This window comes from Mustela nivalis (assembly GCF_964662115.1).
Source record: "Mustela nivalis genome assembly, chromosome: 4".
Lineage (NCBI taxonomy): Eukaryota > Metazoa > Chordata > Mammalia > Carnivora > Mustelidae > Mustela > Mustela nivalis.
In genome coordinates, this window is record NC_139023.1 from 6,474,431 (window position 1) to 6,501,565 (window position 27,135).

Sequence of the window (27,135 nt, forward strand, 5' to 3'; positions counted from 1 at the left end):
ATTTACTGAAGGCTTAGCCTCTGCCTTGGTGTTCATGGTACTCCAGGAAGGGGCTGACACGATGGGGTTCGTGCTTCTGTCATGTACTTCGTCACCCTAACGTGTCTGGACTCACGGAGGACGTGACAAAGGCTCATTTGCAGCACAACCGCTATGTGGCCAGTCCTGCAAACGGGTGGCTGAGAGGAAATCCCGACAGACCCAGAGGATGGAAGCTCACACCCAGAGATTTTGCATTTGAAGGCACATGCCCTCACTCACAAAACTCTGGGATTCCACATTCTTTCAATAAACTCCTTTTTTGGTTAAATTTCACATAGTGGGTCTCATAGAGAAAGATCTAGAAAGATGTATTCCAGTAAGTGAAGACTGCTTATTTCTGACTCTGTAGGAATTAGTCACGACTTCTATATTCTTTTTGTTAGTTTATATTTTCTGCATGAGCACTAGCATTTTTAACAAGAAATAATCTCTGTAAAATTAATTTAAAAAATATATCTTGAATTTCCATTAAATTTTATGACTTATGACTTTATCTTTAGGTACACATTTTATTATCAAGACTAACATGCCTAAGGTGCCTGGGTGGTTCAGTTGGTTGGGCGTCTGCCTCTGGTTCAGGTGGTGATCCCAGGATCCTGGGATCAGGTCCCGTGTCGTGGGTCCCTGCACAGCAGGGAGCCTGCTTCTCTCTCTGCCTCTGCCTCTCTCTCTCTCTGTCTCTCATGAATAAATAAATAAAATATTTAAAAAATAAGACTAATGTGCCTAAAAAGGGAAAAAACTTGAGTAAACTTTATTCAGATTTAAAGAAAATAACATTTTTAAAAAGAATAAAGGAGGTATTCACTCAAGACTAGGGAAAATAATAATATCAGAAAATGCAATAGGATAATTCTGCCTTTTCTTTTTTTTTAAGATTTTATTTTTGGCTAATCTCTACACCCAACGTGGGGCTCAGATGCACGACTCCAAGATCCAGAGTCTGATGCTCCACCCACCGAGCCAGCCAGGTGCCCCAGAGTAATTCTGCTTCCATTTATGGTTTTATTTATTATTTACAAATAGTTGATATAACTATGTAATATTGACAATGCTACAAAAATGTGAGAAGACTATGTGTGAAAATTGATCTCACCACTGATAGGATGTATAAGATACTGATTAACGGAAGCAGACAACCATTGTGAAATGCTTTTAAGTATTAAGCATGAACTTTATGGATGTTACTAAGTCAAAGTTGTACATCCATGGGACACTTACAAATTTTATTTAAGGTTTAAAAGGAGACAGAGAAATAGCCAAGTATGTAGCAAATAAAATAATCATCTTCCCAAGATTCTTCTATGCTTGAATTATTTGATAGAGGTCTTATTACACTCACATTTGCACTCCTTCCTGACATACATCTTCGCAAGGAACTTAAAAAAAAAAAAAGAGTAAACCTTCATTAGATTGGCAAATAAATTGAAGTAAATTGTACAGTTCTGCCCACAGACACTACCGTGCCCACATTCACAACCTCACACTCTGACGTACATCCTTGTGGTACTCAAAATTTCATGTTGACAAATGAACATGATAAATTGAGACTTTGGAAAGTAGTTGTACAACATCCGAAGTATCCTGCTCCGATTCCCATTCGTTCTGTGCCCAAGTCCAGCCCGGCTCAGTTCAGCAAAGCCTCGGGCTGCTCGTCCCTTCTATCAAATACCTGGGACCCATCTGTGTAGCAGAATGAAGCTGAGGGTAAGGAATAGGACAGGTGATCCAGCAGCGGACGCTGGATGTGCATCAAGTACCTGCGCTCATGTAACACACGTGAGTGCGTGTGTACAGTGTGCACAGACCTCACGCGCATGGAAAGAATGAATGTTTACATATATGGATATAAATACATAAATATGCATATATATTTAAATAAGTAATAACATATATTGAAAATATATAATATATATATTAAATATATATAAAAAATAAATTTCTCCCTCCCTTTTAGTTGAAAATTTACTGTGAAAATAGAAGATATAAGATGTAAGAATAAAGGAAGAAAATGTATTCCAGGGTTTGGAATGACAGGTGTTCTCAGAGGACTCAAATGTAGTAGTTAAGGACATCATCTCTCGCTAGCTAACGCAGCTGGAAGAGTAGAGCCCATGTGTCAGGCATGCTTCTTTTTGCCCAAAATTGAAGTAAATGTTCATTGATTGATTAAACCAACAAGGGACAAATCAAAAAAATTTTTAAAAAGTGTTCTGCCACTAAAAATGTTAAGACAGAACTGAATTATTACAACAGCAAACAAGGATATATATATGTGTATGTATACAGTCCTTGGCAGGAAAAATATATATATATATCTTACACATATATCATGTAATTATATTTATGCTTAAGTATTTTTACATATGTTGTAAAATATACAATATATGCAATTAATTAGGTAATTACATAAAATATAATAGACATGGGGTGCCTCAGTGGCTCAGTCTGTTGAGTATCCAATTTGTTTACAGCTCAAGTCATGATCTCGGGGTCATGAGATGGAGCCCTGTGTCAGTGGGAGTCTGCTGGGGTTTCTCCCCCTCTCCCTCTGACCCCTGCATGTGCTTTCTCTCTCTCTCTCTCTCTCTCATTCTCTCAAATAAATAAATCTTTGAAAAATATTATAAGGACATTTTCTATATCATAGATGTAAATATATACGTATGTGACCCTCGCTCTGACTAGGCAGTTACAAGTATGTCGATGTGGATAATTGTGTTAACTATAGCTCCCTGCCTATTACTGAGGCTCAGAGCTAAAGGACAGTAGTTCGTCCCCCAACCCCTCGTCACGTCATGCAATCTTCCACCCATCTCCACCTCGCACTCAAGACTTTCCCTCACATTAACTTTGAGCCCGTCTGGATCTGTGCTTAGTCAATACACGTACTTGCCGGTAAGTGTAAGCTACCGTCAGTTCTCTCATTCATGGAAAAGAAGAAATCTAGTATTGCATTTCCTGAACTTCATGTTGGCCGCTGGCTTCCTGAAGACACGTGGGTGTGCACACGGGGGACACTGCATAAATGAGTGACTCAACAGCTACGACTTTAGCAACCTGACTCGCTGGTTTCTGTGGTGACAGCGCTGGTCTGGGCACAGAACTCTAGGCTCTGAGGCTCTCTTGCTAAAAATGGTCTGCTCTGCCGACCTTCCACCCCACCCATGTGGCACGTGGCCTTCCCAGCGTGGCTTTTCCACGTGGAAGGCAGCTGGGGCCAGCTTTACAAGTTAAGAAAGGGGAAACTAGATGGGGGGTAAGAAAAAGTGGGGAAAACTGGTGGGTCCTGGGGAAGTGAACTTTTGCCCTGTTCTGTTTCCACACAAGCCTGACCCCATGGTACAACACTATTGTGAATCTCAGTTCCATTTTGTCCTGACCCAAACCACAGCTCTTTGTCCTTACATGTGGAAGTAAAAGACACTCAGAGACTTTCTAGAGACTTCAGAGTGTTCGAGTGGTAGAGTTTGCAAGGTACACGCCCTGCACGGGGACCTCTTTCGCTTTGGTTCCATTAAAGCCAAACTCAAGTCAGGTGAGTCAGTAGGAAGACAGCACCTTGGAGAGCAAAAATCAAATAGGCAGAATAAAAAAAGCAAAAACCAAATCCTATCTCTGGGCCTTTGTCTGGGGTAAAGCATGCGCTTTCTGCCATAGCCCGAATCCTGTTTTGAGAAGTACAGTTGACCCTTGAACGATATACTACAGAGGTCAGGGTCACCAACCCCCCACAACTGAAAATACATGTATATGTTTTGACTCCCCGGAAATTTTACTAATAATCTATAAGGTTGACTAGAAGCCTTATTGATAACATAGGCAGTTGATTAACATATATTTTGCATGTTATATATATATATATTACATACCGTCTTCTTACATTAAAGGAAGCTAGAGAAAAAATGTTATTAAGAAGATCATAAAAGAAAATATATTTACAGTATTGTACTGTAGTTACCCCCCAAAATATTCACATGTAAGTGGACCTGCACAGTTCAAGCCTGTGTTGTTCAAGAGTCAACTGTATTTGGCTTTTGGTAGGCAACTGTGCTGTCCCATCAGCGACTGTGAACCCCTGAGCCAGTCTTGCTGAAATGACCCCAGACTCACACTTGGCATCCTGTAGCCCCTGCTTAGAACGAAATCCTTAAAGGCAGTGGTTCCATGAAGGTCAGCAAGAGACTCCTCCAAGAAGAAGATCCACATTAAAACAAAAACAATGACAAAGAAAAAAAAACAGTCAGCTGTCAGAAGTTTGATTCCCGCTTGTCCTAATTAAAGGCAGCCAGCTGTTTATAAAGTACCTCATCTGAAATCACTTCCTTCTCCTCTGGGAGTACACGTGTAGATAATGTTCACGAGCTGAATATAAAGACTTTCAAAAGATGTCCAACTTTCTCTCCTTTCCCTACCCCCTTTTTTCTAACTCTTGTATTAAGGAGAAGCAACACTTTTTAGCAATTAGACAATTATTAAGCCCAGATGTCTGGAATCGAACCTATTTGAGATTGACAAGTGTGATACTGTGATTTTTTAGTAAGACATTTATATTCGGTTTCCTTCCCATTCCTGGCACAGAGCTCCTAAAAACCATTGCAATTTCCTAAGTGGTAAGTGCCACAAAGGCTAAAGGAGAATTTTTTGTTATTCATAACCAGCCCCTTTTAACCACAACAGAGACTGTGTTAACAAGGTGATTTTTGGAAAGCCCTTGGAGAGCACAGGACGGAGTCCACCTGCCAGAGGCAAGAACCGTGTGATGAGAGGGTGGGAACTTCCGCTCCATCCTGCAATCTCCGGCTGAGTTAATCACAGATGACCAGTGACGTAATCAGCCACGCCTACCTATTAGAGCCGCCATAAAAGCCCAAAAGGACAGGGTTCAGAGAGCTCCCAGGTTGGTGAGTATGCAGAGGTTTGGGGTGGGGGGTTGCTCAGGGAGGGCACGGAGGCTCTGCACCCTTCATCATACACCTTGCTCTGTGCATCTGGCTAGTCCTGAGTAATCTCCTTTTACAATAAACCCATAATTTCATGAGTAAGCAGTTTTCCTGAGCTCTTTGAGCAGATGACAGAACGCGAGGAGGAGGTATAGGGACCTCCAATGCCCAGTGCGGAAGCACAAGGGAGAACCTGACGTATGATTGGCATCTGAAGTGGGGGTAGGGTTGTGGGACTGAGCCCTTACCCTGTCACGTCTGATGCCAACTCCAGGTAGACAGTCGCAGACTTGAGTTAAATTGTAGGACACTCAGCTGGTGTCTGGAGAATCAGAGAATTCCTTGGTGACGGGAAAAGAAAAACCCTGACACATCTGCTGACCAGAATTGAGAGTAGTAGAGCAAGAAACGAGTGTTTTTTCCACTTGACAATATATTCGTAATTTTGAGATCTGTTAAAAAGGAACACCAGGCCCCAAATGGAGTCCCTTTGGTTAAGCCCCACCAAGATTTAGTAACTAACCCAGCTGTGGGTTCAGCCTGCCCTAGGAGTGGGATTTTAAACCAGGCAGTCTGGACTTTCCTGACCAGCAGTAGGCAGGTGCTCTGCATAAGAACTCAGCCCTTCCTTCTCAGGGAGGTGACTTTGCCTACAACAAACCTCTGTCTTCTTTTGCTAATAGCTTCCTTATCCCACCCCTTATCTGTCTATAAAAGCCTTCCATTTCATAAAAGTCCTTGGTGCACCCTTCTGTTTGTTCAATGAGCTGCTGCCAATTCATGAACCATTGAATAAAGTCAATCCGATCTTCAACTTTACTTGGTTGAATTGTTGTTCTTTAACAGATTTGGTGGCAGCGGTGGGAGTGAAGGAGACATCCAGTGGTGTTGGGGGCAACAAGAAACAAGTGTGGTGCCCGAGAACACGGAGTTCTCTGTCTCTCTTGCTGCTCCTGAGGGCCTCTGGGAAGTTCCTCTGGTTCTGAGCGCCACTCTCTGCTTCAAGCTCCTGATCGGATCGGCTCTCCACATCCCCCACCACTGGAAACCGCCTGCTCTATCGGGGGTTCTGTCATCAGATCCACATTTGCAGCTGTGGTTCCCCATTTGTTTGGGATCCGTCCATACCCCCTATTCTTTGGGGTCTGCTGGTTCAGTCCTTTTTTCTGGTCTCCAGGTTCCACACAGGGAACTGCTGGTTACTGGGTCCAACTTCAAAACCAGACTGGATTGGATTCGGGACTGGACTAGATCGGATTTGAGCTGATCTGTGTCTGCTTTGGGCTGGACAGGCCCAGTGGGTGGCCTCAGATATTCAGGCTTAAATAAGGGCTTATTGCTAATGATCACCTCAGAAGTCACGATGAAAAGACTGGAGAACAGAAGTTACGCATCTAAAGGTTCTTAGAGTGTTTTCCACTTTGAGAAGACCCCTGTGGTAGGCCCTCTTAGGTAGAAGTTTGGCTCCAAGAAACCCAAAGGCCTAGCTGAAAGAAATGGGACCCTTTTTATCCAGATATCCACATGCCTACATGCTTGCTTATTTTATGTCTAAGAACTCTGTTCCCAGAAGCTGCAGATATCTAGCAAAATGGCAATGTTTTACTAAAAATGACATTAGAATTACAATGACAAATTAGAAATAGAATTACAAAGGCCATTATGGGGAATATTCCGGTGGGACAAGATCACTCATCTAAGAAATGCACTTGAGAGCGAGAGGGTCCCAAGTTGAAAATGCAGAATGGGACGCCTGTTCAACTGTACACAGAAGCCTCCAAAAGGTTTGAAGATTCCAAAATAACATCATTGAACTACTTCATTACAGAAAGCAAATGAAAAATTAGAGACACAAGAGGTACCTAAAATAAAAGACTGTAGGACTCGGGCGACTTCTGTTGCTCCCCTCTGTCCTATTTCACCCAAGAACCCGTGGCTTACTAATCCTCTGAACACCCGTTCCACTCGGAAGAGACTCTTGGACAGTTGCTTTTGAAAATAAAACTATTCAAGGTTGTAAACGAACCTCTCAGTTCTCAGTCACTTCTTGGTCAAAGACTGAGCTAGTGCTCATAATTAAAGAACTTCCTAAATCTAGGGAGGAAGCCCAGAAGTTTTTTTGAGAGTTTGAGTCATTCTCAGGGCCCCGGACCCCGGCTGCCCAGTCTTTATCAGCCTGTACCCATGTTGGTAGGACCTGGTGAAGTCCAAAAATGGATGCAGAAAGCAAGACCGCAAAACCCCGGGGATGGTGTTCGAGATCCTTAGTCTTCAACATCCCAAGGACCACAAGGAGGTCACAAAATAGAAGCTGAACTTTTACAAGCCATTCCCGGAGACTTCAAACAGGTGTAACCAAACCTCTCCCTAAATCACCTCACTAACCATTAAATCCTGGGGCCATACAAGACCTCACACCCACAGAAGACCTCATCGCCTGGGGGCTAACCATCCCTTGTGCCAGTTCCTACAGCCGACCTCACCAGTCTGGAAACGTCATGGACAGGATGCTGATTTTTCCAGGATTTGGGATTTATTCATAAATCAGTGATTCCTCATCCCCCCGTCATTCCAAACCTAGACACCTTTCTGTCAGGAGTTCCACCAGACTCAAAATGGTCCACGGCTGCGGACCTCTGTTCAGCCTTTCCAGCACCCCTGGTGATCCCAACCACCCCATTTGCCTCCCTTGTACTGTCAACGCTCTACCTGCGCAGTGATGCCTCAAGGGGTCATGAGGCCCCTTCTTACTTCTCTCGAGCACTTTACCAAGATTTAAGCAACACTCAGTTGCCCGGGAAATCCATCCTTTTGCAATATGTAGATGACCTCTTGCTACTTTCAGCCTCCAAAGAGTTCATAGAAGATTTCACTGATTTGCTAGAGCAGTTAGCTGTAAAGGGACACAAAGTCTCTAAGGAAAAATCACAATTATCTCTAGACCCTGTTCATTACCTGGGTCATTGTTGAAGCCCTGAATCTCCCCAAAGAATGAAGCTAGTCCAGGAATTTCCTATATGCACAACTAGGTGACTAGTGGGTAACTAGGCTTGACCCGCTCTTGAAGATGATAGGCTCTTACTTTTTCGCTATTAGCTACCCTAGTCTGTGAACTTACTAAAATTTCAGTCCCCGAACACTTTCCTTGGGAAGACAACTGTGTGCTGGCTTTCAGGAGACTGAGACAAGCACCCCAAGACCCGCCTGCCTCAGGGCCACCCCACTGTGCAAATCTTTTCAGCTTATTTGTGCAGGAAGGGGATACTCAAGCCCTGGGAAGGCTCACTGAAGGGCAGGGTAGTAGCCAGAAGCCTGGGACCCAGTACAGCACACAGCCTGGTTCTGTCGCTCCTGCCTAGCCCAGCTGTCTTTTTTTTTAATTTATTTGACAGACAGAGATCACAAGTAGGCAGAGAGGCAGGCAGAGAGAGAGAGGAGGAAGCAGGCTCCCTGCTGAGCAGAGATTCCGGATGCGGGACTCAATCCCAGGACCCGATCCCAGGACCCTGAGATTATGACCTGAGACGAAGGCAGAGGCTCACCCCACAGAGCCGCCCAGGCGCCCCTGGCCCAGCTGTCTTACGGCTACAGTCACAGCAAGGCGAGAATGGCAGTCTCACCGTATGTGACCCTAGGAAATGACGTTTATTTGTGAACTGCACACACTGTCCAAAGTCTCCTTAACTCAGAATCGACTCAACATTTCTTGCGGGTACACTAACTTCTTAAGAGATCCTTCTGCGTTCACGCCTACTCTGAGTCTTAGACGTTGCAACACCCTTAATCCCGCTACATTACCGCCTCTACCTGAGGAAGTCAAGTCGGTGACTACAAGGCACTAGCGTCCCATTTTGTGGTAGCGCGTCCTGATTTATGAGATACTCCTTGAACTACTCCTGATCGCATCTCCATGCATGGGTCATACCGTAGAAATGAGAAAGAGGATTTTCAGTCTGGCTGAACGATTCCTATCCAAGATGACCTACTCCAAAGGGGAAACCTTCCCTAAGCTCCAACCACGCAACAAACCGTGCTCTGTGCCCTTACCTGAGCAGGCCAGCTCTCAGGATCATAGCAGCCTGCCTCTGGGGCCATCCAGGATTTAGGGATGTTACAGAAACAAAGGGGCTTCCTTATGTCCTCTGGGACTCAATCAAAAATGGGCAATAGGTAGACGATCTTACTGCTCGTCTCTTACCTCCTGAAACTGTCGTCAAAATGGAGGCTCATAATAAAAGACTGAAACCTCAGTGTCAGAGAAATACCCCCGGCTGACTTCCGTGCAAAGGCAGCAGCAAATAAATCTATAAAGACTGTTGCGTGTGTGGATGAAATCCACTCTGCTTCTGCAAAACAATGACCCGTCCTCACCAGATTTTGGCCACCCTGACCTCCTTGTCCCACGGCAACAGTCTGCGCCCAGATCAGAAATGAACACGGGTCAACAAGAGTTAGGGCTGTGGGAAACTCGAGGCACCTGCCGGTCTCATCCTGGCTCCTGACAAGCCCCACTTTTTGGTTTTTGCATCACCGAACCCACTCCAGGACGTTTAAGATGAACTTGAACTGGGAACTGACATTAGCGGGGAGATGTCCTAAAGCTGCCAAGACCATCTGCACTGAGGTGCGACAGGCCAGCTTCCTAAGCCTAGAGAAACTCTGGTGGTCTCCAAGGGCCTCAGAGCCCCTCCCTCTGGACCCTCGGAACACCCGCCGCTGGACTCCTTCCTCCAGCTGCGCCGAGGCGAGGGTCACCGCTCCGTCGGCTCCCGCGCGTGCTGTCTGGGTGGGCGCCAGCCTCCCCCGGCTGCAAGGCGGACGTCCTCGTGATGGCGAGGAAACCGTCGGAGTGTGTGTTTCCCACTTGGGGCATAGCTTCCACAGTCTCCAGCGGTCAAGGCAGCCACTTTACTTGGCAAAGTGTATGAGGCTTAATGAAAACCTCGCCAGCTTTTTGGAACTAGCATTGCCTTTATCGGCCGGACTCATCGGGCCAGGTTGACAGAACTCACGGGATCCTCAAACTTCACATTTCTTTTTTTTTTTTTTTAAAGATTACTTACTTATTTGTTTATTTGACAGACAGAGATCACAAGCAGGCAGAGCGGCAGGCAGAAAGAGGGGAGGAAGCAGGCTCCCTGCCGAGCACAGAACCCGATGTGGGACTCGATCCCAGGACCCCGTGATCATGACCTGAGCCGAAGGCGGAGGCTTTTACCCACTGAGGCACCCAGGCACTCCTAACTTAACATTTCTAAACTTGCTGAAATCACCGGACTCCCCTGGCTTAAGGTATTGCTTTTGGTCTTCCCATCTGTTTGGAAAACATAAACTCAGTCCCCAGGAAATAGCCACCGGCAGACCAATGTCTTCTACGACCTTCAGCTGATCCCTGCTGCCTCCTCCTGGTTTGATCAGCTGCCGCACCTCTTTACCATCGGAGGCTCAAGCACATCAACCACAGATTGAAGATTTAATCCGATCCCACTTCAAGGCCACAGTCTGGAGTCCGGTGATTGGGTATTCCAGAAGCGTCATCAAAGGATGAGAACCCTTGAGCCCCGTTAGAAGGGATCCTACCAAGGACTCCTGACCACTGCCACTGCTACGAAACTGGAGGCCACTGAGCCCCCAGATAGACAGTCCACAGCCAGAGCAGTCCCCCCGCCACTCGCCCGACACCTGGTCTTGTGCAGATACTGGAGACCCCTGAATCACGGGGAGCAAGAGAACGATCAAAGTCAACTGCTTTCTACCCAAGGCACTAATTAGCACTTCATCCGTGAACATGAAACTCCTTCTTCTCTTTCTGTTCATGACTCTAACACTGGCCCAGAAGGGTAATTGCATCATCTGTATCTCCCAGTCCATTGCTACGGGAGGCAAACTGGCAGATTCCTGGATTCGTCACGTTGCGAGACATTCCCTGGTCCTCCCGGCGGCCAATTTCTCTTCTCTTCCCACGTCACCACAAACTACAGTTGACCCCTGCTTGGAAGCAGGTACCCCAGTGGCACATTTACTCATGCGAATCTCTGTACATTTGCACCCCCACGTGCCCAAGATTATCAAGACCAGAGCTGCCCCCGCTCACTGAGAGACTGCACCAGCAGCACGCATCTTTGTCAGGCACTTAGGATGACCTTTTATTTTAGGCTGGGTGACTGTCTTCCCATAAGCACTAAAAAACCTGGCTGACCTCTGGTGTAGGAGTCAGAACAGATGAGACTATGATCAGAGGCTTCTTAACTCTGCAGATTCCATCGCTAAGACACTAGCTGCCCAGCAAATATCCCTAGACTTTCCGGCCAAAGTTGTTCCTGATAAAAGGATTATCTTTTAGCTGAGCAAAGAGGTGTCTGTGTTATGCTGCCCATACACCACATGCTGCCCTTGGATTAAGACCGCTGGGGAAGCCGAAACTCACTTACGTAACATCACTGGGCAAGCCACTTGGCTTAAAAGGGCGCCTCTGACAACAGGGTCATTCTTTGACTGGTTGGGCCTCAGAAACCATGGCTCCAAAGTGCACTCCAAACATTGGGAATGATCCCATGTGCAGTTACCATAATACTCTCCCTGGTGGGTTCTGTTCTCTCAAAAGCTTGAAATGCATGTTTGTAGCCGCTTGTCACCAAGCAGATGATCTCCCTAAGTCTGGAGCATCACGAAGAGACGAAGGGAATGACTGGCTAAAACATGGTGAGCCTGAATCACCACCCGTGAACACCACAGGGATTCATCAAAAGAAATGAGATCCACCGAAGCTTTGGGACCTACAGACCAGCAGCTGCGAGCAGCGCTAATGCCTTACAGTTTGATCACACCTCTCGGTGCAGGGGACAGTCTCTGGAAGGGGCGGGGGTGCGACTGTGAAAAAGGAACAACGGGTCCAAAAGGGAGTCACTTGCGTGAAGCCCCACCAAGATTAATACCTAATCGAATACCGAATCGAAGTTTCAGATTCTCCCATGAGTGGGATTTTAAACCAGTGAGTCTGGAATTTCCCGATGAGCGCCCGCGAGGCTCTGCCTGAGATCCCTGCCCTTCCCCCTAAGAAAGGTGACCTTACCTGGAACAATCTTTTCTTTTGCAACAATTTCCTTGACCCACTCATTTCTGCCTATGAAAGCCTTCCTCCTGACACCACACAACTCTTCCACTTGTGTTCCGTCTTACACAACACAACTCTTCAGAGCTCACTTCTGCTGGTTGGACAGGATGGTTCAGTGAGTCACTGAATAAGGCTAATTACACCTTTAAATTTACCTGGTTGGATTTTGTTCTTTAATAGATTTTAACATGAAAGGGCACAACAATCAGAAAAGATTTGATCCGGTTCCAATACCTTTGGGATCTTTACGTATTCTTTCGGTTTTACCTCTCATTTATTTGAATTTTAAAACTGGATAGGTAAGTTTATGTCATTGTAACTCCGTTCTTTAACACCGTTTTACCTCCCAAATGAGCTCCTCCAAGAACAGAGAAACCCGTGTGTTCCTGCAAGACAGCCATGTCGCCCTAGCGACTGTGCTTTGCCGGCATTGCACCGCGTCTTCTGTGTCTGATGAACTGGGATGCCACAGTCAATGCAGCTAAAGTCCCCAGGGCAATTCGATCTTCAGGAACTCCAAGTGTGGGATTTATAAACGTCATTATGGAAAACCCCATGGTTTCTACTCCTCCCTCTGTCTAGACTGTCCGGTAAATAATCTTTCACTATAATATGCAACCCTATTTCCAAAATCTAAACGTTATTTCTTTTTCAGGAGCTTACTGTCCCCATTTTGGCAAACATCTTTTCCTGCTTTCACCATCAAAATGGAATATGTAAAATCCCTTCAGCCTTGAGTAAGTCTTTAAGAATGTATTTCTAACAAAAGAACATCTAAGACCCTTACAAATAGTAAGTTTTGCAACCACTATTATTTTTCAGGATTTAATTGGTTAAGAATTAACCTTCACTCCTTCATGTTTTGTTATTTTTTAAGTGCAGCTGGGATAGTTTTATGTCATGTAGTAAATTCACATAAATTTAGATATTTTGCTCCAGAAACCATATGCCAGAAAATTCTACTGAACATTATTTACATTATGTATAGGCTTCTTTAAGCATCTTGTGCTCTAAATTTGTGTCAGGCCCACATCTGGAAATAAGAATGTCATACCCGCTACTGGAAAAGATAAAAAGGACCATCCTTCGGGTCTCAGGTCTCCAATCTAAAGGAGGCAATCAATGAGTGATTACTACATGAACGAGTAGGCAAATTTGTACATTTTACTTCCTTCTGCAGTCTTTTCACATCATTATCTGGGAGAAGTTTTGGGCCCACTGTAAAAGAGAAGAGGTTCACAAATATTCGTCTCAGAGTTCTGTTCAGGTATTGCATCATTATCTCCAAATTTCCAGGACTACAATGAGTATCTTCTTTGTAACTTCTTTGCCCTTCTTTTGCGGGCACAGAGTTTTGTGTAGTGATATTAGAGCACCTACTTGTTAGGCGTGTTTGCTGCTTTGTGATACCAAGCAGTGTTTACTGACCTTTGTCCTTGTTCTCTTAGACAAATCCTACAACTCTGCTGAACTGCAAAAAGATGTTTCCCGAAGGCAATTTTGAATTCTTTAACATTCATCCATTGCTGACAAAAAGCAAACTTCCCATTTAGTTACTCAAAGAGAACCGGTGATGTTATATCCATTCTGAGCAGGTGGTCCTACCACGTCACTCCACCCTTGGAACAACCAATTTATCCATAGAATTAATTGTCCCAAGAATGCTAGGAATATAATGAGTGGTTGTCCCATCTTTAGAGACACTGTGTCTACCACAAAGCCAGGAGATCCCACGTTTTACTTATTACACGTACACCGTGTGTATGTGTAACTTTCCCATTGTTGAGGTCAACATGCAAGCTGTAAGACTTTCTGGAACTTGTGTTTCACCCAGACTCTGGCTGCAGTATGAGCTACCAGGTACACTGCGAAAACCTCCAGATCGGATGATCTAATCTCAACATATACACATACCTGTTCCTGCATCTCCCTTTTAAAATTCTCATCTTGAGCTTTACATGACACCTTGGGGTCAACCAAAGGTTCGTCTGCTCTTTGCTTTTTCCACAACTTCGTGTTCAGATACCAGGCTCCATATCTCATCTTCACACACTTTGGTTTGTGAGGATTCTACAGAAAATAACATAATTCCCAATTTCATTCATTTTTCATATTTGTCATTTCAATAAACCTAAGATTTAGTTTCTGAAAGCAGTAGCATTTATTTTTAGCTCATTATTGATCCTTGTCAAGGTATTTTATGAAGTTTCAGAATGCTTTTATTTACAAAGGTACCGTGAAAAGTTCATGAACAAGAAAAAATGGGTGGTTAAATATGGCCTTCGACTTAGACAAACATGGGTTGAAGTCCAGCCTCCCCCACTTAGTAGCTATGAGTCCAGAGGCAAATTACTTAATCCTGCATCTATAAAATGAAGATGAGAGTATCCCCTCCATAGGGTTGTAGGAAAGATTAAAGGAGAAACTTACGTGAAGCAGCTAGAAATCATATTTAAAAATCACATATTTCACTGAAGCATAATGACCTTAGACAATATAGAACCAACCAGGGTGCCTGGGCGGCTCAGTGGGTTAAGCATCTGACTCTTGCTTTCAGCTCAGGTTGTGATCTCAGGGTCATGGGATGAAGCCCCATCACTCAGCAGGGAGTCTGTTTCTTTCCCTCTTGCTCCTCCTCTGCCCCTCCCCCTGCTTGTGCATGGCCTCCATCTCTCTCTCTCTCTCAAATAAATAAATATCAAGGGAAAAAAAAAAAAAAAACACCAATACTCAGTCAGCCATAATCACTAGTTATAGACTTCCTATGAGCCCAGAACTGCCTTTCTTTAGCCTTATAAATGCTACACTAGTTTTGATCAAAATGCTATCCAACAGCAGCAACAACAAATACGCTTTCCAACACTAATCTCTTCCCCATAAACGGAAGAGAGAAAGAGAAGGAAGAGTAGACGGCCTTCCTGGGGCACCGAGTGGCACAGTGGCTGAAGCCTCTGCCTTCGGCTCAGGTCGTGATCTCGGGGTCCTGGGATGGAGCCCCGCATCGGGCTCTCTGCTCAGCGGGGAGCCTGCTTCCTCCTCTCTCTGCCTGCCTCTCTGCCTACTTGTGATCTCTCTCTGTCAAATAAATAAATTTTTTAAAAAATTGTTTAATAAAAAAAACATAGATGGCCTTCCTTCCTTTCCTCCATTCCTCAGTAGTGAATGAAGGACATAAAGAGACCTGCTGGGTCGTGACCTGATAGTGTGGACGTGATCCCCACACACAGAGCAAGACAAAACGATGAAACCACCAAGATTCTGCCGCCTCTCTTCTCACTCACATTTAAACCTGAAGCAGAATGTGTGGTTCATTTCAAGTCAAGTCCGATCTGCCGTATCTCAGGCAGAGAGAACAGGACAGAGCAGAGGGGAGGGAAAGCCCTCCGCAGAGCTGACCTCAGCGTTTCCGTCCTTCCCCTTCGAACAGACGAACACCTGCAGTCGAAAACCTGCAGCCACCTCACAACATCCTTGTCTTCTTCCCTGCCTCACTCTTCTTAACGGGACATAGCCCCGTTTGACATGCTAAGTTGTCTTCTGATGCTCGTCTCTCTGTTCATGCTTTAAAATGCGGAGTTTGTTCCTAGGTACAAACCCCTGACATCTAGAACAATATTTTGGATATAATAGATGCTCAATAATACTTATTGTATTAAAATTGGATTGCTTAACTTGGCATTATGGTACTTTGAGCTGGATAATCCTTTGTTGGAAGGTCAGGAAGACTGCTCTCCTGTGCATTGTGGGATGTTTATTTTTATTTGTTTAACTATTTAAAAAATACTTTAAAATATTTTTAAAAAATATTTTATTATTTATTTGTCAGAGAGAAAGAGTGAGTGCACAAGGAAAGTGAAAGGCAGGGAAAGGAGAGCATGAAACCTCTACTACTGCTACTGGACAGATTGAGTTCGGAAGCACGTTCTGTTGTTGGGTGACCAGTCGTCTCTCAAGACTCAGTACAAACACCATTTCTTCTGCGAGGCCTTCGCTCAACCCACCCTCGCCCCATGCTGGGTAGAATCGATTACCTCTTCTCTCTCTCCCTACGAACCGTGTCATTATAGTTAATCATTTACATGTTGACCCAACTAGGCTGTCAACCCTTAAATGCAGGAAACAAGCATTTGTCTCCGCTTCTTGGTTTGTTCCCAGCACATTTTGGCACCTGGTAGTAGGAAATTAGAAATGTTCGTTGAAGGATTGCATAGACAAATGGGTGAATGAATATATGAGGCAAACAGAGTTATATGGCATTAGGGGCCCAGGCGGCTGGGAGAGATTAGAAGTAAGAATGAATTCATGTCAACCCAGGACCTGAAAAATCTCCACGGAAAAACCAGCCTATGACCTGGGTTTAGAGGAGGGTATAAGAAGGTAGACATGGGAAGAGGGGCACTTCAGGCAGAGAGAATATTATGAGCACAGAAAAGGTTGTAGGAAAGCTCAGAGTTTTAGAGAAGACCAAAGAACAATGTAGCAGGAGTAAGTGGGATAAAAATAATGAAGGGAATTTCCACTTCTGGAATAGGGATCAGATTCACCCTCCACATGCAGCAGCCAAAAAAGAAAAGAAAAGAAGTAAGTATAAATATATATATATCCATATATAATGGTTTATAAGACACTAGACATCAAATAGCAGGTACAGTGATCCCCTAAGAGACAAGAAACTAAAAAGATAAGCCCCACAATTACCCCAGATCACTGTCTTTTTTTTTTTTTTTTAAGATTTTGTTTATTTGAGACAGAGAGAGAGAGCACAGAGGGAGAGGGAGAAGGAGAAGCAGATTCTCTGCTGAACAAGGAACCCAGTTCAGGGCTCAGTCCCAGGACCCCAAGATCACGACCTGAGCCGAAGGCAGACGCCCAACCCACTGAGCCACCCAGGCACCGGCCCCAGCTCGCTGTGTTGAGAGACGGTCCAGGCCACAGCACAGGGAGAGGCTCGGAGGAGACCAGCAGCCCCTGAGCTGAGTGGTTGGAATTGAGAGACCAGACCAAGGTGGCTCCAGCTGACAGCAACAATTGACAGAAAGCGGAGAAGTGCTTGGAGAGGGCAATCAGCGGTTTGCAGACATCTTCCTCAGCATGTGTGAGAGGAAACTACCTGAGCTCAGGGAAAGAACCAGCCATAAGGATTAGAAGAAACAGGGTGCAGCATGTACACGGGGTCAGGGACAGCTTCTGTTCCCTTCTGAGAAGCCTGAGGATTCACAAGACCCTGGGTAGAAAAAACCGAAGGGTCTTGTCCCTTGTGGAGAATCACGCATGGACTGAACAGTCAGTCCTTCCTAACAAATTCTGAGAGCCAAGACCAAAAAGGATCAAACTTTCCAAGTAAGTTTAACTACATCCCAGTAGTAAACAGTTAGTATAACTGTATAACTGCATTTCATAAGCTCAAGATTAAGAAGAGATGTGGAAATGTTTTTTTTTTTTAAATTCAAGTTTTTAAATATTTTTAAAATATTTTTTAAAAACTCGAGTCAAACATTTTTTTGTTTTGTTTTTGGGTTTTTTTTTTTTAAGATTTTATTTCTTTATTTTAGAGAGAGAGAATCATGAGCTTGGGGTCCAGGGGGAGGAGCCGGAGGCCGAGGGGGAGGGGCCGGAGGCCGAGGGGGAGGGGCCGGAGGCCGAGGGGGAGGGACCGGAGCCCGAGGGGGAGGAGCCGGAGGCCGAGGGGGAGAAGCCGGAGGCCGAGGGGGAGGGGCCGGAGGCCGAGGGGAGCAGGCTCCCCGCTGAGCAGGGAGCCGGATGCGGGGCTCGATCCCAGGACCTTGGGATCCTGACCTGAGCCGAAGGCAGACGCTTCACCCACTGAGCCACCCAGGCGCCCCTCAAGCCAAACTTTCTGAAATGAAAATTTTAATGTGCGCAATGGCTGAAAACCACCAGAGGTGATTGATGGCTGATGAGCCGTTGCATAAAGAACAGATTCGAATTTGTAAGGACAGCGATCGTAGGACAGAGAGGAAAAACAATTCCCAACTGGACGCGCAGCAGCGAGCTGTGGGACAACCCCATGCAACGTGATTACATGTAACTACATGTAACTGGCATCCTCAGAGCCCAGAGGAAGAGAGACAAAACAGTTTTTGACGAAATAATGATCAACATTCTCCAAAATCTGATGCAAAGTATAAACCCGTGGATAAAAGAGGCGCAGCAAACCCCAGGCACAAGGTGTACCTAATAATCACACCACTCACAGCCGGCAACAGAGAGCCAAGCAGCCAAGGGAAAACACACGTCCAGAAAAACAAAGATGAGGAAGGCTAAAGATTCCTCATCAGAAACAATACAGCCAAGAAGGCAGTGGTATTAATACCACCTTTAAGGTGCAGACAGACAAAACAATGTAAAAAGGATAAAACCGACAAAACTCTGTGAGCCTAGAATTCTATACCCACAAAAGTTGTTTTAAAAATGAAGGCACAGGGACGCCTGGGTGGCTCAGTTGGTTAAGCCGCTGCCTTTGGCTCAGGTCATGATCCCAGCGTCCTGGGATCGAGTCCCAGATGGGGCTCCTTGCTCAGCAGGGAGCCTGCTTCTCCCTCTGCCTCTGCCTGCCATTCTGTCTGCCTGTGCTCGCTCTCTCCCCCTCTCTCTCTCTGATAAATAACATCTTTAAAAATGAAGGCACGGTACGGATATTTTCAGACACACAAAAGCTGACGGAATTAATCACCAGCAGATCCACAGTAGGATTCAAGGAGGTCCTACCAGCGAAGGAAAATGACCCCATATGGAAATGTACTTTAACTTTCACATAGTGACCCTCTGTCTGCCAGTCAAAAGTTCAGTTTTGGCAATAACCAGCAGGGCTGGTAAAGCTGCACTTGTGCAATGATTTGTACATAGGGGATTGAGCAATGTGATTCGGCCCCGATCCGGGGCCAGCTGTGGTTCAGGCCTCGGGTGTGATGGACACAACCTGCCTGTCCAGCATTACGGTGCACTTTACGCTTTACAGAGATGAAGAGCAAACAGAAAATTTCAAGCGCTGCTATTAGTGTCGGAATGCATATTTTTCCTAAACCTTGTGCAGTGGAGCCAAGGATGGAAAACATCGCATATGTAACCACGGATGGAAAACATCGCATATGTAACCACGGATGGAAAACATCGCATATGTAACCACGGATGGAAAACATCGCATATGTAACCACGGATGGAAAACATCACATATGTAAAAGCAGGTCACCGAATGGTGGTCAGCTATAAAGGACGAAGTTACTATGTTTAAATGTCAGAAATATAGTATCAAAGATCACAGGTAGAAGACAGAGGGATAATATATTGTTTTTCACTTTCAGAGAAAGGAACTTCCCTCACACCCCAGGCTTAGACCACCAGTTAAGTACTTAAATCTGTTATTGAACTTAGGAGGCCTGGGTGGCTCAGTTGGTTGAGCCTCTAAGTCTTGGTTTTGGCTCAGGTCACGATCTCAGGGTCGCGAGATCGAGCCCCAGGTTGGGCTCTGCGCTCAGCACAGAGTCTGCTTCAAATTCTCTCTCCCTCCCCACCTCTCTCGCAAATAAATAAGTAAATAAAATCTTTTAAAACAATCTGTTATTGGACTGATACAATTTGATTTGCGTATATATGTATTTGTAGCTGTATATTGTGTAAAGTAAGTAGAAAAGCACTTAAAAGTCCATTCTACTTCCCTTTGGAACAGAGTGTGCTTTTTCTCCTCTGTTTCCTTGTTCTTCTATCTTCATGGGAAAGTGGTATTGAAAAACTGAGCGATTTGTTAGTAATCTGCAAGCATGTGCTCAAGAATGACTGTCTGTGGTCCATAAGATTCCCCCCAACACTCAAGAATTCTTTGGCTAAAGAATAAACAACTTTCATGATCATTAACTGTAGGATTTAACTCTTAGAATAATAAACTGTCATATATATTTCCATCAACTGTTAGAATTTCAACATGTAAAACACATAGAGATAACAACAACTATGCAGATATTAATAATAGTGCTGGGGGTGGCTGGGGGGCTCAGCCAGTTGGGCCTCTGCCTTCAGCTCTGGTCATGGTCTCAGGGTCCTGGGATGGAGTCCCGCATCGGGTTCTCTGTTCAGCAGGGAGCCTGCTTCTCCCTCTGCCCCTCCCCCTGCTTGTGCTCCCTCTCTCATCCTCTCTCTCTCCAAATAGAAAATAAAATCTTTTAAAAAATAATGCTGAATGTTATGCCTTGTTTATGTAACTAGCTTTATTATATATGTTAAATATTCATTGATTTAACAAATATTTACTAAACACCAAAAAATTTTCAAGAATTCTACTGAAAAAAGGCCACTGCCCCCTTGAAGTACCAGAATTCAAGAACATTTAAGATTTTAATCCTATTTAATTTTCTTTGGTTTTCAGTCTTTTCCTCTTTGGCAGTTACCTGTGGTTTCTGGAGTTTCTGCTCATAGTCTGGTTTTTGGAAAAACGGTGGTTCCTGCAGTTTCTTTAACCCCACTCTCTTCTTTAGCTCCAGAGGAGCCTGGTTGGTCGGGGGGGACACATCATGGCTGGGCTTGCTCTGACAGTCAATGTCAAACTGCTTCAGGATGAACTCTTCATCAATGTTGGAACTTCCCTAGAAGATTATCACATTGCATGAGTCAAGGACAAATGGTGAAATTCTTCTTTAATCTAATGGAGGTATTTGATTATGGCTAAGAAGAGGTCGTTTGGAGGACAGGTAGAAAATGCTCGGTGAGCATTCACTGGGAACAAGAAGTATTGGGGCTCTGGAGGACTTCGTCGGTGTGCTACGGGACAACTCAGGACAGCCAGGAGCAGCGGGTCCCTGAGGGAATTCATGGGCTGAGACAAATTCAGTCTGCTGAATCCTAAGCAGACTTCTGAGTGCATAAAGAATACATGGTGTGTACACGTGTACACACACACACACACACACACACACACAGGAATATTGCTCAGCCATAAAAAAGAATGAGTTCTTGCCATTTGTGAGAACATGGATGGACCCAAAGGGTGTTCTGCTTAAATGAAATAAGGCAGAGAAAGACAAATACGACATGACTTCACCTGGATGTGGAATCTAAAAAACAAAACAAATGAAAAAGCAAACAAGAAAACAGAAACAGACTTATAAACACAGAGAGCAAACTGGGGGTTTTCAGAAGAGAGGTGAGTAGGGGAACAGGTGAAATGCGTGAAGGAGATTGGGAGGTAAAGGTTTCTAGTTATGGAATGAATAAGTCATGGTGATAAAAAGTACACCATAGAAACACAGTGGTATTGTAATAGTGTTATATGGTGACAGGTAGTAACTACACTTGCGGTGAACACAGCATAATGTATAGAACGGCAAATAACTATGTAGCACACCTGAAACTGGAGTCAGATAAATAGGTTCAGATAGAGGAGTCAAGAGGCAGAGAGAACACCTTGCAACATTTTAGGACCTAGATCTAGCTATACTTGAAGCTCCTAGGACCTCAGGATGGTTCCCTTATCTCCCTTAATCCAATCTGAATTGGATTTCCAATTCAGGATTGGAAAATTCATTGGATTTCCAATGAAGTAGTCCTGAATAATACATTGGCTAAAACTGACTAATGTTTTCAAAAAACAGGAGCAGAAGATTATATATCCTAGAAGGTCTTAAATCCAGGAGAAAACTAAGAAGACATCTGCAGGGACTTAAGAATACAAATAGGAATTTAAGTGGATTCTTGGAAGGAGGGCAAGGAAAGACTTTAAGAACTAACAAAAGTCTACTCGTGTCAGAAATATCTTTTGTGAAGGTTGTGGTTAAACATAACTGTCTGAGTACTTACAGATAAATATAACTGAGAAAAATTAGTTGAAGGAGTGAAGGACTGAGAAAAAAGGACATGGAAATGGAAAATAAAAATATGAAATAGCAGGGTGGGGAAAATGAGTAGTTATTGGCCAAAATATATAAACTTTCAGTTGTAAGATGAAGAAGTTCTGGGAATCTGATGTACAGCGTGGTGACTGTAGTTAACAAAATTGTATTTATACTTGAAAGTTGCTAAGAGAGTAGATCTTAAATGTTCTCACCACATTCAAAAAAGATAATTATGAAAATGAACTACTGGGATTTCATCAAGATCAAAAGCTTTTGCACAGCAAAGGAAACAGTTAACAAAACCAAAAGACAATTGACAGAATGGGAGAAGATATTTGCAAACAACATATCAGATAAAGGGCTAGTGTCCAAAATCTATAAGGAACTTAGCAAACTCAACACCCAAAGTACAAATAATTCAATCAAGAAATGGGCAGAGGACATGAACAGACATTTCTGCAAAGAAGACATTCAGATGGCCAACAGACACGTGAAAAAGTGCTCCACATCACTTGGCATCAGGGAAATACAAATCAAAACCACAATGAGATATCACCTCACACCTGTCAGAATGGCTAAAATTAACACGTCAGGAAATGACAGAAGCTGGCGAGGATGCGGAGAAAGGGGAACCCTCCTACACTGTTGGTGGGAATGCAAGCTGGTGCAACCACTCTGGAAAACAGCATGGAGGTTCCTCAAAAAGCTGAAAATAGAACTACCCTATGACCCAGGAATCATACTACTGGGTATTTACCCTAAAGATACAAACGTAGTGATCTGAAGGGGCATGTGCACCCAAATGTTTATAGCAGCAAGGTCCACAATAGCCAAACTATGGAAAGAACCTAGATGTCCCTCAACAGATGAATGGATAAAGAAGATGTGGTATATATACACAATGGAATACTATGCAGCCATCAAAAGAAATGAAATCTTGCTATTTGCGATGACGTGGATGGAACTAGAGGGTATCATGCTTGGCGAAATAAGTCAAGCGGAGAAAGACAACTATCATATGATCTCCCTGATATGAGGAAGTGGAGATGCAACATGGGGGTTAGGGGGGTAGGAGAAGAATAAATGAAAGAAGATGGGATCGGGAGGGAGACAAACCATAAGTGACTCTTAATCTCACAAAACAAACTGAGGGTTGCTGGGGGGAGGGGGAGTCAGAGAAAGGTCCATAAGTGGAGTTATGGACCTTGGGGAGGGTATGTGCTATGGTGAGTGCTAAGAAGTGTGTAAACCTGGCGATTCACAGACCTGTACCCCTGGGTATAAAAATACATTATATGTTTATAAAAAAATTAAAAAATTTAAAAAATGCAGAGAAAAAAAGATAATTATGTGAGGTGATGCATGTGTTAATTAATCCAATTGTGGTAATCATTTTGATATATATAAATGCATATTTATATATATCAAATTATCACATTGTATACCTTAAACTTACACAATATCATAAGTCATTTATATCTCAATAAAGTTGGCAAAGAAAAAGAGCCACTAAAAAGAAAGAAACAGCAACAATGTGGCATATAAACAATAAGCACTCAAATACTCTGCAAGCTTGCAAACTTTCCAGAAACATCATCTATAGGGAACACTCCTATCATAAATGATGGAAGAATCATAATTCCTTTATAACTTTATTTGACTTAGATCATATCCTAACATTGTTTTTTAATAATAGCAACTCTGAGCTTGACTTTAAAAAGTTGGTTGTAAGTATTACTATGAACTTACAAAAGTAGTAGCCCAGTTGCAGAAGTCCCTAACTCCTTTGCGCACATTTTCATGGATAAGAGGACCATCTTCATGGAGCAAATCTGTTTGATGTGGCTTCTTTTCTTCATAAAGCCATTGACCTGGATGTGACACAGCAGTCTTCTTGGGACTAAGAATAATGAGATCATCAAAGACTTACAAGATGAGACACCATGAATCCAAACAGATATCAAACACTATCTTAAAGAAAGAAGTGGTAATGCTTGCATTTCTAATAGTCTCTCACAAGTTTTACAAGGTAGACGTTAATTTTCCAGAGACTACCTTCTCATTATTAATATCATAAAGGCAAGTATATCATGAGTTGTTATAATAATTAAAATGAATATAGCATTTTATTAGTATAAGTTGATATTTTGAAATTATGAGTACCATTTTTTTTAAAGATTTTATTTATTTATTTGACAGACAGAGATCCCAAGTAGGCAGAGAGAAAGAAGGAAGCAGGGTCCCCACTGAGCAGAAAGCCCGAAGCGGGGCTCGATCCCAGGACTCTGGGATCATGACCTAAGCGGAAGGCAGAGGCTTTAACCCACTGAGCCACCCAGGCACCCCGTGAGTACCATTTATTAAGGTATGTGCCCATTTACTGTGTTTGGAGTTCCCTAAAGCCATTGACAATCTTAACAAGCAGGAGATGTCCTTGACTTCTCTCTCTCATCCCTAAAATCCAACCCGTTAACAAATCTGGTAGGCTTAAACTCTACCTCCGTCTCTGGACTGTTGCAAATGTTCTTCACTGGTATCTCTGATCTCCCCAGGGCCCCAACCCCCAAACCGTAATCCATTCTCAGCACCGCAGCTAAAACAATCACTTCAAAATATAAATCTGGTCATAGCAAATGAGGTCCTCCTTCGCCCTCAATTAAACCTCTCAATACCTTCTTTTTTAGGTTGAGATAGAACTCACATACTATAATATTTACCATTTCAAAATATACAATTCAGTAGCTTCCATACATTTACCAAGTTATGCAACCACTGTCATTATCTAATTCTGGAACATCTGCATTGCCCCCCAAAAAGCATCTCCGTAACCACTGACTGTCACTCTTCATTTCCCCCATTCTCTCTGCTTCTGAAAACCAGTAATCTACGTTTGGTCTCTATGGATTTGCCTATTCTAGACATTTTATCTGAATGGAACCTTATAACATATGGCATTTTTAAAAAAAGATTTTATTGGGGCACCTGGGTGGCTCAGTGGATTAAGCCGCTGCCTTCAGCTCGGGTCATGATCTCAGGGTCCTGGGATCGAGTCCCATGTCAGGCTCTCTGCTCAGCAGGGAGCCTGCTTCCCTCTCTCTCTCTCTCTCTGCCTGCCTGTTTGCCTACTTGTGATCTCTCTCTGTCAAATAAATAAATAAAAATCTTTAAAAAAAAGATTTTATTTATATTTATTTGACAGAGAGATAGAGAAAGAGCACAAGTAACCAGAGCAGCAGGCAGAGGGAGAGAGAGGAGCAGGCTCTCCACTGAGCAGGGAGCCCGATGCAGGGCTCGATCCCAGGACCCTGGAATCATGACCTGAGCCAAAGGCAGCTGCCCAACCAACTGAGCCACCCAAGTGCCCCAAACATATGGCATTTTGTGTCTGGCCTCTTTCATCCAGTACGCTGCAAGGATCATACATGTTATAGCATGTATCAGTGGTTTCCTCCCTTCTATGGCTAAGATTCCATTGTCTGAGGAGACCACGTTTTGTTTATCTGTCATCAGTTGATGGACATCTGGGCTATCATGCATAGTGCTGCTATGAAAGAATGTTCAGGCGCAAGTTTTTGTATTCAATAGATTATTACTCTTCCATTAAAAAGACCTAAGTCTTAATTCCGTTTCCAAGGTCCTTCATGGCCCAATCCTTGCCTGTTTCTCTAGATTCCTCTGCCATTACCATCCTCCCTCACTCTCTGAGCTGCGGCCATCATGGCCTTCTGTCAGTTTCATGAACTCCTCACTTTCCCTTCAGCCACAGGGCCTTTGCACATGTTGCAACATCTGATTGCAATGCCTTCTGCATTCCCTCATCTCCCTTTTGTTCCAACATACATATCCCTTCCTCAGGGAGGTGTTCCCAGGCTGTCCCCAGAACCCACACTTTCTTCCTGGTACCCTGTACCTTTTACCCAGAGCACCCATATATTAATTCATCCATCCATCCATTCAACAAACATTTACTAAACACCAGCTAAGTAACAGGCACAGCTCCGGGCATTAGGATTCAGCTGTAAATAAAGTTTAAACCCTATCCTCATAGAACTTAAGATTGAGACAGATGGGAAAGAGGTAAGCCTATGCCAGGTGATACAAAGAAAAATAAAAATATAAAAAAAATAAAGAAAAATAAAACAGGGCAGGAGGTGTGGACAGTGTTGACGGGGGGCTTTTTATTTCTACAGAGAAGGCATCACTACCAAAGTGATAGTTGACCAGGGACCCCAAAGAAGAAATGGATCAAACCATGCAGATATCAAACTGCAGACCCAGGCAGAAAAAAAACATGTACAAAGGGCCTAAGGCATGAGTGTGCTGAGCATGGTCGAGGCACAGCAGAGAGGCTCGTGTGACTAGAGGGGTGAGACCAAGGGACAGAGTAGCAGAGAGTGAGGCCTGATGGGTAAGGGTGCCTGATCGTAAGAGCCTTTAGAGTCAACCGTGAGACTTTGGATTTTACTCTGAATAAGCAAGCAGTTGGAGAATTTTTTAAATAAAAAACACAGCATTTATGGCCATGATATGGATGTCGCAGTATGTTTGTGTAATTGAGGTGTGCTTGACCCATGATGTCACCTGAGTTTCAGGTGTGCAACCCAGGGATCCGACAAGTCTGCATGTTACGCCGGGCTCACCACAGGTGTAGCTGCCATCTGCCACCCTATGAAGCTGTTATAAATACCAGTGACTACGTTCCCTGTGCTCTACCTTATCTAGAGAATATTGAGTAGAGGAATGAGGCTGACTTTAAGTTTTTAAAAGAATCATTTTAACTACTGTTGGGGCAGAGAGTGGGGCTATGTTGGGTGGAGGTTACGAGACCAGTGAGTAAACTATGACAATAATTCAGGTAAGAGATGGTGGGATCTTGGAACAGAGCAACAGTCATACAGTAGGTATGACTGATATATTTCAAAGGTAAAGCCATTAAGATTTTTTGGCAGTTTCAAAAGTAACTAGAAGAATGAAGTTGCCGTTTAATTATCTGGAGAAGATAGAAGGGTGAGTAGGTTTGGGGAAGAAATCAAGAGTTCAGTGTGGACTTGTTGAGTTTGAGATGGCAAGGGTAGATTCACGGGCAAATGTTGAACATCCATATAAAGCTGGGCAGAGGGAGATCACCTCAGCAGATGACCGAGTCCGATGTACTTCAAGGTCAAAAAGAAGAGGAGGAGGGACCTGCAAATGA

General features: G+C 43.9%; 1 protein-coding gene across 2 annotated transcripts in view; it reads right to left on the reverse strand.

Moving 5' to 3' along the window:
• Positions 1 to 1,249: 1,249 nt before the first annotated feature.
• Positions 1,250 to 27,135, reverse strand: part of LOC309862774 (protein FAM47E-like) — a 37,130-nt gene continuing 11,244 nt past the window's right edge. The window contains exons 4-8 of one of the 2 annotated variants that reach the window (XM_082727000.1): positions 23,691 to 23,841; positions 20,502 to 20,696; positions 14,014 to 14,169; positions 4,156 to 4,230; positions 1,250 to 1,421 (exon numbers count right to left, since the gene is read on the reverse strand). In XM_082727000.1, the coding sequence (XP_082583126.1) occupies positions 1,356 to 1,421; positions 4,156 to 4,230; positions 14,014 to 14,169; positions 20,502 to 20,696; positions 23,691 to 23,841 (643 nt within the window). In that variant the 3' untranslated portion in view covers positions 1,250 to 1,355. Of the gene's footprint in view, positions 1,422 to 4,155; positions 4,231 to 13,245; positions 13,318 to 14,013; positions 14,170 to 20,501; positions 20,697 to 23,690; positions 23,842 to 27,135 lie in introns of those variants that run through there. The other variant, XM_082727001.1, reaches the window with a different exon arrangement.